Source organism: Myotis daubentonii, chromosome 10, assembly GCF_963259705.1.
Source record: "Myotis daubentonii chromosome 10, mMyoDau2.1, whole genome shotgun sequence".
NCBI lineage: Eukaryota > Metazoa > Chordata > Mammalia > Chiroptera > Vespertilionidae > Myotis > Myotis daubentonii.
Genome location: NC_081849.1, coordinates 70,665,629 through 70,677,880, shown reverse-complemented (window position 1 = coordinate 70,677,880; position 12,252 = coordinate 70,665,629). Strand labels below are relative to the sequence as shown.

The 12,252-nt window shown below is 38.3% G+C and overlaps 1 protein-coding gene across 1 annotated transcript in view; it reads right to left on the bottom strand.

The window, feature by feature from the left end:
• The window catches only part of FAM185A (family with sequence similarity 185 member A), a 54,630-nt gene that overhangs the window by 23,701 nt on the left and 18,677 nt on the right, over positions 1 to 12,252 (bottom strand). The window contains exon 5 of the mRNA XM_059712754.1: positions 1,443 to 1,484. Coding sequence (XP_059568737.1) covers positions 1,443 to 1,484 — 42 coding nt within the window. The remainder of the gene's footprint in view (positions 1 to 1,442; positions 1,485 to 12,252) is intronic.

The window sequence follows — 12,252 nt, the reverse complement described above, 5'->3', positions numbered from 1 at the left end:
CATAGTGCCAAGAAGGTGAGCAAACATATTAAGAACAGTATGCCATATATGCCAGGTCCCTTGAAACAACAAGCATGGACCGGCTCCCGGCACACAAAGATCCCAGTTTCCCATCCCAAACCCCCTACCCTCTAGGGCAGTGGTTCTCAACCTTCTGGCCCTTTAAATACAGTTTCTCATGTTGTGACCCAACCATAAAATTATTTTCGTTGCTACTTCATAACTGTAATGTTGCTACTGTTATAAATCCTGAATATCTGATATGCAGGATGGTCTTAGGCGACCCCTATGAAAGGGTCGTTCGACCACCAAAGGGGTTGCGACCCACAGGTTGAGAACCGCTGCTCTAGGGACTAAAAAACAACCACCACTCAGAGAGCTCAGAGTGTGCCTTCACCTTATAGGCAAGCAGATGCTACTTGGGATAGAGAAAGTTTTATATAAACTATCTTGACATCTGAACTTTTTCCTTCAGCAGGCACAGCATCACATGCAGTGATTTAGTGCAGCCGTGGGCAAACTACGGCCCGCGAGCCGCGGCCCCTTTGAAATGAATAAAACTAAAAAAAAAAAAAAAAAAGACCGTACCCTTTTATGTAATGATGTTTACTTTGAATTTATATTAGTTCACACAAACACTCCATCCATGCTTTTGTTCCGGCCCTCCAGTCCAGTTTAAGAACCCAGTGGCCCTCGAGTCAAAAAGGTTGCCCACCCCTGATTTAGTGATTTAGTCTAACGTTTAGTTCTGGCCTAGGGTTAGGACAATAACAATAATAAAAATGACTATTATTTATTAAACTAGAGGCCCGAGGCACGAAATTCGTGCAAGGGGCTCGGCCCTCGCAGCCCCGGCTTCATCCAGAAGGTTGTTCAGCTGTCTGGTCTAATCAGCATATTATGCTTTTATTATTATAGATTTTTACCATGTCAGACACTGTGTTAAACTACTATATATATATATATATATATATATATATATATATATATATATATATACACACACACACACACACACACACACACACATACATACACACACACACACACATCGTGTTTAATCCTTACAACAACCCTATATAATAGGTCCTTACAATTATTTCTGCTTACTCAGATTTGGAAACTGAGGCACAGAGAGTTTAGGTAATTTGCCCATGTATAGAAAGCAGTGAAATCAGAATTCTAACCCTTTTGGTGCCAAACCAATAATTATACAATATTTATAGGATAATAAATTTTGTAATTATAAATTTAAATTACAATAAATTTCTGGAAATAATTTCACGTATTCATACATTGGGTCTGTCTATATTTAACTTGCACACCAGTATCCTATCAAGTCATTAGCTAAACTGTAGACTTTATTTACCCTAACAAAATACCACAAATATAGTCATTTTAAAAAGCATGCAAAATTTACCAATTAGCATCTTAGCACATACCTACTGTGATGTTACCCATCTTGCTTTGTAATGTTATATTACCTGTAAAAGAGAGAAAAAGAAAGACAATTTCATATATTAGGAATAAGCTAGAAAGGAACTGTGTATACTAAAACATGGCTGGATATCCACAATGTTATTTAATAACAGTTTTTGTTGTTGGCAATTTTTCTCAGTATCACACAACAATCAGAGATTTAGCTGCAATTCTGAAATAGAAAGTTTTAGGCATCTATACACACTCTTCCTCCACTCCATTTTAAGCTTTTTAGCATAACTACAAAATATACCACCATACATTCTGGTAAACATGAAAGAAACATCATATTCCTAAAATCCACAAATGAAAAAATTACTTAATTAGATGAAAGAAGGTGAGGGAATTAGCCAAAGAATATACATGCATAACCTACAGACACAGAAGACAGTTTGGTGTTGGATAGAGGGAAGGGGAGGAGGGCAGAGAGAGAAAAATGGGGATATCAATAATAATGTAAACAATAAAAAAAGAAAATATTATTTGAATACACTGACTATGCATTTTCAACCTAAACATCACTGTATTTATCAGATTACACAAAGTCAGGTTTTGAACCAAATAATGCTAAAATAATCTATGAGAAAAAAATAACAATTATTTTTCAGGCCAATATGCCATTCTTATATGTTAAAGCGGTTTCTGTGCCAAGAGTTAAGGAGGTTTGGTGCAAGAATAATGAATCCATTGAACTATGACTAACAAAGAAAAAAGTTTCAAAGGTTTCCATCTTTAAATGAAAACATATTTTCCAGGTCAGGTATAGGAGATTGCAACTATTCTTCCCAGTCCCCCTCCTCCAATACCAAAAATAGGATATTTCTTCATGTGTATATTTGTATTATAATTACTCTGGAGCCATACAATCCATATTTACTATGCTAAGGTATACGCAATACTACCTCTTCTATCATAATTCAAAAACTACACTTAAAAGTAAAAGAATATTATTACCTTAAAATTAATCTAGGGTAAGTAAACTCATTTATTTCATTTCAAAGGCACATAATTTATTTTGCCAATAGTCAGATATGCTTTGATAACAAAAATCTCTTAAAAGTCTTATATTCCATCATACTTCATGGGAGTATATGAACAACAGTTACATTTGTGTGGGAACAAAACGTGGTTTGTATGAAGTTAAGCTCATAAAATTATTTTCAAGTCTCAGTAGGTTATAAGGTTGTAAAGAAACTGTTAAATGTGTTATGTAAATATTATTTCACTGGTGTGTTCTAGACACTTTTCTAATTTCAAATCCAAGAAATGTAGATTCGCCATCACATGCAAATAGTGGCCAAAGATCATACAGCTGCTTAGATGGCTTACAATAATCCCTGCCTCTCAAGTCCTCGTATAATTTCCTCCCCTCATGAGTAAGCTGGACCTAATGATTTGTTATTGACAAAGAAAATAGGGCAAAAATGATGGGATGTTAATTCCAAGATTAGGTTACAAAAAGATTCTCGTTTCTGTCTTGCTAGCCATCTTTTGCTGTGATGGAAGCCAGCTAGACATGTTGTCAACTGCCCTATGAAAGAGGCTCACAAGCAAAGAATTCAAAGATGCCTCCATCTAACACAAGCATGTCAAATTCACAGCTGAGGGGCCACATGCCTTGTTTAAATAAATGAAGCCTGCGGCCTGTGAGTCTGACATGCTTGATCTAACAGGCTCTGAACTGAATCCTGCCAACAACCACACCTAGTGAGCTGGGAAGTAGATTCTCCCCTAGTGAACCTTCAAATGAGCCCACAATTACAACCCCCTGAGGGATCTTGAGGCAGAGGGCTCAGTTAAGTCGCATACAGACTGTAAAGACAATAAATGTTGCTTTCAGCTGCTAAGTTTTGGGGTACTTTGGAACAATGGAAGAGGTAGCTAGAACAAATTTTGAAAGCTAAAAGTGGGATACTGCCCTAATAAATACCTAACAATGTGGGAGTAGCTTTAGAACTTGGCATTGGGTAGAGGTTGGAAGGATTTTGAGGAGCATGTTAGAGAAGGCCTAAATTGCCTTGAACAGACTGTTAGTATGCTTCCCATGAGGGCTCAAAGGGAAGTGAGGAAAAATGTTTTTGGAAACTGGAGGAAGGAGGACCTTTGTTAAGTAGTAGTAGAAACTTAGCAACACTATCACCTTCAGTAATATGGAAAATAGGAAATATACTTAATAATATGAATGACCTAGCTGAGATTCTAAGCAAAGGCAGTGTCGTAGGTGATACCATTTTTTTTTTCTTCTTGCTCACAGTAAAATGCAAGAGAAGAGAGATAAACTAAAGAACTGTTAAAACAAACAAACAAAAAAGAACCAGGACATGACTGGTTTTGAAAATTCTCAGTCTCTTAAGATAGCAAAAGATGCTAAAGTGAAGAATGGCATCCAGGCCACTGACACACATGGCCTAAAAATATAGCCAAGGGGGTAACTGTAAAACCTTCTGTTAAGACCCCAGAAAGATGGAGGGTGGCACTTCACAGTATTAATGTTACACAAAAAGTCCTTTAAAAAGATTTAAAAGATCACAGATGCTCTCAAACAAACAACAGGCCCTCTAGAAAGCTGGAGGGCATTGTACCTCAATACCTCTGCAGAAGCCCATATTTCAAAGATTCTTGGATATGGCTTTTATCTGGTGGAATAAACCCCAATGTGATTCACAGGAAGCTGACACAATTTTTGACAGAAATACGTCAGCAAACACACTGCAAAGTGGACTAACAGGAACAGCGACAGTAAAAAATGAAGAGCCCACTGGACCCACACAATTCTACTGGCAGGAAGCAGCCTAAGAAAACTACTCAGCTCCAAACACATGCCACATAACATAAAAAAGGACTCAGAGGCAGGAACCCAGAGCTCAGAGAGCAAAGCCTGGAACCCTAAAGAAGTATTCCCAGAACTTGAGGTTTAATCAAAACCTCCAATGTTTGCCCATTCACATTTCAAAATCACTACAGACCAATGACTCCTTTGTGCTTCTCATTTCCCCCTTTGAACAGGAAAGTCTAGAGAAGCGGTTCTCAACCTGTGGGTCGCGACCCCTTTGGCAGTCGAACGACCCTTTCACAGGGGTCGCCTAAGACCATCCTGCATATCAGATATTTACATGACGATTCATAATAGTAGCAACATTACAGTTATGAAATAGCAACGAAAATAATTTTACGGTTGGGGTCACAACAGGAGGAACTGTATGTAAAGGGCCAGAAGGTTGAGAACCACTGGTCTAGAGCAATTTATCCTATTCCTGTTTTATCATTATATGTTGGGTGTGTAGGTGATGTGTGTGTGGGTTGAGGTGTGAAGACTAGGCAATTTGTTTCTTTAGTTTACAGGTCTTCAGATTCAGAGGCATACCTTGGAGATACTGCATGTTTGGTTCCAGAACACCACAATAAAGCAAATATTGCAATAAAGTGAGTTGCAATCATTTTGCTGGTGGAGGGTTTGACCTTCAATTTAGAAAACATGCAACATCTATGGAGCACAATAAAGCAAAGCACAATAAAACAAGGTATTCCTATACTGGAGGATTTGTACTTACTAGTAAGTAACTATACCTGAGGAGCCTCATCTACATTGGATCTGATTTTGATGCAGACATTCTGGACTCTGAGGTGATGTATAATGGGATGTGACTTTTGGGATCCTTGGAAGGAAGGGAGTGTATTTTGCACAGGGGAAGGACATGAATCACTGAGGAGGGAGGTAAGGTTTTAGCCATCCAAAACCTTATAGGATATATGGGGGGATGCACACATTAAAAGTTAAAAATTAGTATTTATTAATAATTACAAATTAACCTCATAAATGAACAGTATGAATTAGGTGCCAGAGCCATTCAGAGAAAAGAGACTAAAATGACCTAACATACACAGGGACAATAGTCATATTGGAGATTATCACCAGAGTTGAGATTTGAAAATGATAAAATTTGAATATGCTGAAGGGGAAGGATTCGCTGGGAAAAAGAATTACATAAGCAAAGATAAAAAGGCAAAACTATACATGTTATGTTTAAATCATGCAGATCAGTTAGGCTGGAGCAATTAGGCAAGTCTATGAGGACAGGGATCACATCTTATTTAGCATTACATTTCGAGAGCTTAGCACAGTGCCCAGTACGTACACAGTAAACATAATTATTTGTTTGAACTAATGTTCAAATTTAGTTTGGGAAAAGTAAAGATCAATCTGCAGCAGAATCAAGGAATGCTAGTCTACTGACTTTATCCTACACTGAAGGAGTTGGCAAAGAATTTCGAAATGGCAACCAATAGATGGAAAACTATACTTTGGACAATTAACCTACTGTGAGACACTGGATGTTTCCACTCAGAATTCTCTTTACTGCTTCCAACTCCTGAACACTTCAATAATAAGATGAAGCAGACACCTAATATTTGTGATTTTAAGTAAGTATTAGGAAAGAACAATGACATAGTTTTATAGTTAGTCATTTAGTTAGTAAGTCCAGTCACATACTCAACAAGGCAAAGGAGCTTTACTATCTTCAAAGAATGCAGTAAAAACTCACTATTTTTAATGAAAATACAGTCTTTCTTAAAGAGTGTTGCCGGAAGCCGGTCCATCCTTGCTGCTTGACACAGTCGCTGCAGGAAAGAAACATCTGCACAGCATATGTTTCAAGGGACCTGGTGTATATAGCATACTGTTCTTAATATGTTTGCTCCCCTTAGCACTGTGTGTTTTAACCAAGGTCACCTCTCCGAGAAAGGTTGTTTCCCCAGGTAGGAATTTTTCCCTGAAGTCAGGGAGGGGATGAAACTCCTTAACTAAGTGCCAGGCGGGTAGTTAATCACTACAAACAATCATGCTTAAGCTACATAATCTTTACTCCCTGGAATGGAGATAAGAAATGCCCTAACCTTTGTAATAGAAATTGACAGGATTAAAATCAACTGGTATAAATACGGATGTAACAAGACAATAAACAGCAGAGCCTCTCTGGAGATCGAGACCAGAACTTGGCTGGAGATCCTGGCTAGGCTGCTGATCAACTGAACGCTGTCTCCGTGTCATTCCTTCTTCGCCGACTCCGTCTACACCTTTGGGGACCCCTGGACCTGCTGGGGCTGGACCCCGGCAGAGTGTATCATTAGTACTCATGATGAAAGTAAAGCAATCTCAAGAAAATAATGGTTCTCAGAACCATAACACAGTATATGACAGGAGTCATATACTAGGCCTGGTTTCTGAGACTTCTCACATGATCCTCTATGATCTCTCTTCCTTTCAAGGAAGATTGGAAGTCGCACACTGAAGATGGCAGCATCACCTTTATAGAAGGAGCAAGTCCCTCCAAGCAGCTGAGCTGAGTCCAAACAGGGCATGGAATAGCAACATTTAGTATCACATGTCTAAATCTTGAAAAAAATTTATGCGGTCTATACCACAAAGGAAGTGTAATTCCATTCTAGTATTTCCTATAAAAGTGTTTTAAGTCCAGATTCAATATTAACATAACATTATCATAGGTCAAAATGATAAACCAAAATTTTATAATGGACTTAATACTAAAATTTAAATGAAGTATTTTCATAAACTTCATGAAAAGTTGTTTAATCCAATTAAAAGCTTCTTTCTTTTAAAATTTTATATTATTTCTGACTTTCTAAATTTACAAGGCAGATTTATAAATTCACCAGTGACTACATGTCCTTCTTAAGGCAAACTGGGACATTTCTTTATGAAATTCTCAGTACTATCAAAGTTATCAACTGGCCCTAGCTGGTTTGGCTCAGTAGATAGAGCACTGACCTGTGGACTGGAGGGTCCCAGGTTCGATTCCAGTCAAGGGCATGCTTGGGTTGCCGGCTCGATCCCCAATAGGGGGCGTGCAGGAGGCAGCCGATCAATGATCGTCTCTTATCATTGATGATTCTAGCTCTATCTCCCTCTCTCTTTCTCTCTGAAATCAATAAAAATATATTTTTTAAAAAGATTAAAAATAAATAAATAAAAATAAAAGTTATCAATTGGGTGTGTACAGTTAATGTACCTTTTCTGTGAAAGTTTCTAAAAGGCACAGTAGTTATTTAAGAAAGAGTTTAAGCATGTACAAACTGCTAAATCTTTGGTGAAACAGGAATTTGGAAGTACTGAGAAAACTAATTACTCAACAATTTATTTATTAAGGTATGTTCCCCAAAAAACTAAAATGAGATCCTAAGTTATAGATGGAATCTAAGTATTTAATATGAAATTTTATTCATTAATCACTTATTCTAAACAGTAATTTAAATATAAAACACTAAAATAGCTGTCATGAGTATCTACTTATATAAAAACCCTGGGTGTAACATCATGACCCGAGGTGCGACCAACTGGAAGTCAGTTCTGCAGGGGTTGTCTTGGAAACGGCTGTACCCTCCCCCAAGCTGTTTCCAGTAAGGGCAGGAACCCGCCCTCGGAGCATGGAGGCATATCTTTATAAAGTGTGCCCCGCCAGCACAGCCAAGGGTGAACCTGAGTGGGGGCAGCTGAAAGGCTTAGAAAAGACAGACAAGAGAATGAAAGCTGGGTCTCGGTGGGACACTGCTTCTCTGAGAGAGCGACCACACCCACAGCGGTGACTTTATTTTATAGCAGATGCCACGAGACAAAGATGTTTACAACATTCTCCTGGGTTTCAATCCTACTCAACTACATGCACCTGAACTCTATTAAGCCTACATCACTCAGGCACGTGGGGCCATGTGTTTGGACCATAGTTTCAAGCTTACAATTATAGCTGTTGGCTATAATTGTGCTGGGAGGGCCCTGCCCTCCAAGCTGGGACTTGCACGTGGCAATGAGAGGACTGTGCCCTCTCATCAGTCCAAGGCTTGAACCTGTCCAAAACACTGCAGCGGCTCCCCACAATGAAGTTTTAATACATTATGTTAGAGGTTGTGGTGGTACTGTTTTACCCACAGCGTCTACAGGAATTGCTGTAAATTTAATTCTTGGTGGAAGAACATTTCATTCTCAATATAAATGACCAATTCCATTAAATGAAGCTTCAATTTCTAGACTCAATATAAACAGTGAAGTTGCTAAAACTATTAAAAAGGCCCAACCGCTCATTATTGATGAATGCATCATGGCATCCAGTCATGCTATAAACGCCATAGACAGATTACTAAGAGAAACCATGAATTTGAATGTTGTATTTGGTGGGAAAGTTCTTCTTGGAGGGGATTTTCGACAATGTCTCAGTATTGTACCACATGCTATGGGATTGGCCATAGTACAAACGAGTTTAAAGTACTGTAATGTTTGGGGATGTTTCAGAAAGTTGTCTCTTACAACAAATATGAGATCCGAGGACTCTGCTTATAGTGAATAGTTAGTAAAACTTGGAGATGGCAAACTTGATAGCAGTTTTCATTTAGGAATGGATATTATTGAAATCCCTTGTGAAATGATTTGTAATGGATCTATTATTGAAGCTATCTTTGGAATAGTATATCTATAGATAATATTAAAAACATATCTAAACCTGCAATTCTTTGTCCAAAAAAATGAGCACGTTCAAAAATTAAATGAATACATTTTGGATATACTCGATGGAGATTTTCACACATATTTGAGTGATGATTCCATTGATTGCACAGATGATGCTGAAAAGGAAAATTTTCCCATTGACTTTCTTAATTGTATTACTCCTTCGGGAATGCTGTGTCATAAATTAAAATTGAAAGTGGTGCAATCATCATGCTATTGAGAAATCTTAATAGTAAATGGGGTCTTTGTAATGGTACCCAATTTTATTATCAAAAGATTACAACCTAACATTATCAAAGCTGAAGTATTAACAGGATCTGCAGAGAGAGAGGTTGTTCTGATTTCAAGAACTGATTTGTCCCCATCTGACACTGGCCTCCCATTTAAATTAATTCAATGACAGTTTCCCGTGATGCCTGCATTTGTGATGATTATTAATAAATCACAAGGACAAACTCTAGACAGAGTAGGAATATTCCTACCTGAACCCGTTTTCGCACATGGTCAGTTATATGTTGCTTTCTCTCGAGTTTGAAAAGCATGTGACGTTACAGTTAAAGTTCTAAATACTTCATCACAAGGGAAATTAGTCAAGCACTCTGAAAGTGTTTTCACTCTTAATGTGGTGTACAGGGAGATATTAGAATAAGTTGAATCACTTTATCAGTCATTGTTTGCATCAGTGTTGTTTTTATATCATGTTTTTGTTGTTTTCATATAATGTTTTTGTTATTTTTATATCATGCCTCTGTTGCTATTATATCCTTTTGTTACTGTTTATTTATTAATAAATCTATATATTATTTTCATGTACATTTTACTAATTTCCTTTCATCTCTCACACTTCTATTACAGAGAAAGGGCAAACAGCAATATTAAAATATTTCTGCTAATTCCCTTTTAATGTGCACAAATTTCGTGCACTGGGCTACTAGTTCTTACATATTAAACCTAATCAATATGTTTAAATTATGTTATAAAAAACCAATCCCAACAAGCTATTTCAAGGAAGCTTTTCTTTCTCTCTAAAGGAGTCAGAAAACTATATACATGTTTATGTTCAAAAAATATATTTAGAATACATGTGAATATATTTCACATATATGTATAAAATCTTTAAAATCACAAATATTCAAATAGCAAAATAGAATATACTTACAATCTAATTTTTGATAACTTAGAATGAAATCAAAGTAGTATACTGTAACAAAATCTTTTATCTAAAAACAAACTACCCAAGTACCCATTCTCTCACTATATCTCCAGGGCCAGAGCAGTGGGGAATATTTGTTGAATCAATGAATAAACTAGTTTCTTTTTTATTAGAAGGCATAAATACTTAATAACTGTGATTCAACCAACTTTAATAAGAGTAACTACTACTCATTACTCACCTTACTCATTACTCACTACTAGAAAATACAGGGTGGGATAAAAGTAGGTTTAACAGTCATGGTATGGGAAATAATACAATCATTAATAAAAAAAAATATATAAGAATAAACTATGCTTCGTGTAGTCACAACTGTAAACCTACGTTTGCCACACACCGTGTGTTGAATAAATCAATAAATATAACTGTAGTGGATGCTGTGACTCATCATCCAGAACCCTTTGTAAAACTGAAGGGCTTATTTTCTTAACTGTTAGGAGTAATGCTGGCAGACAGCCCTCAGCTGTCAGCCTGCTTAGGGGCTCAAATAGCCTTTTTGGCCCAAGATTACACTCATTCCTGAGGCAGCTTGCATCTAATTGAGGCAGGATAATAAGAAGCTAGGAAAATTCCTGGGCAAGTAGAATGTGGAAACTGAGACAAGATCATTAAACAAGGCCAAAGAAATTAACCAATTGATAGCCAGCTAGTGAATCAACAAGACCTTATTTTTCCTAACCAAGGGCACTTGAGAACAAATGGTTGATACCTCTCCTCTTTGACCAGAGGATAAATAGCTTAAGTCACCCTGACCAGGGAGATAGAACACAGAGACCCAATTAATGCTATTTGTGCCAGCCAAACCCAAGGATGGATGAAGTCAGAGAAACAAATACCAAAAACTCGATTACAGACAGACAGACCCGAGATAAAAGTAAAGGAGTGAAGTTGACCAGAGAATAATCCCAAACTCCCCTATACACTCATTTTGATGTATCTGCATATTTAAAATGCACCTGGAAAGCTGATGAATATTCTGCTGAAACCCTCCCCTAAGATTTTGGCCCCGAGAAGAGAAATAAAAATCCTCAAGAGAAAGGATGCTGGGCAGGCACTCTCTGGAGCACTTTTTACTTCTTTTCTCCTAAACTCTGAGGGTCCCCACGAGACCTGCAACCAGGGGAGCAGCAGGTAGCAGAAGCTCGTCTTGGGTTTACCACCTGAACCTGTCTCTAAGCCTCTTTCTCTCCGACTTTCAGTGAACTAACAGCAGCTCTGCCTTATCTCACTTCTGTCACTGTGACTGTTACTTCCCAGTGAGCTATCAGTAGCCCTATCTTGGGGCTCACTTTCTATGGAGCCAAAGCAGAGCATCACCTAGGCCAGTGGTTGGCAAACTGCGACTCACGAGCCACATGTGGCTCTTTGGCCCCTTGAGTGTGGCTCTTCCACAAAATATCACATGCGGACGTGCACGTACAGTGCGATTGAAACTTCGTGGCCCACATGCAGAAGTCGGTATTTTGTGGAAGAGCCACACTCAAGGGGCCAAAGAGCCGCATGTGGCTCGCGAGCCAAAGTTTGCCGACCACTGACATAGGCTCTCTCCTGTTATTTCTTCTAACTGTAAGTCCTTCCTTTGCTCCACTGTCCGCAGCTTTAATAAATGTACTCTCAAAATCACCTGGACTCATGTGAAATCTTTCCTGCAGGAAGTCAATAACCCACACACTACAGGCCGGCCTGAGGTAGACCTGCTCTGGGTCCAGTCCCCATCTGGTCACATAATAATTGGGGATATAAAGGTCCAGCTCTCCTTACCCCAATTTGAGACAATTATGAGGATCACCCCAGCTTCCGAGCTCATTCTTGGGGTTGTTGGGACTAAATCACAGTCCAACTTCCATGGAAAGTGGGCTTCCTTTCTTTGCATGGCATTGAAGGCCTCCCTAGTGAATTGCTATACTCTAATTTTCATCTTAGAGTCTGCTTTCAAGAAACCCAATCTAAGAGTAAAGATGATATGGATGTGAGGGCGATCTGGCTGCGACATCTGTCACCCCATTGATCGCCAGGGTTGATTCGGCTGATCTAGCTGGCTAGG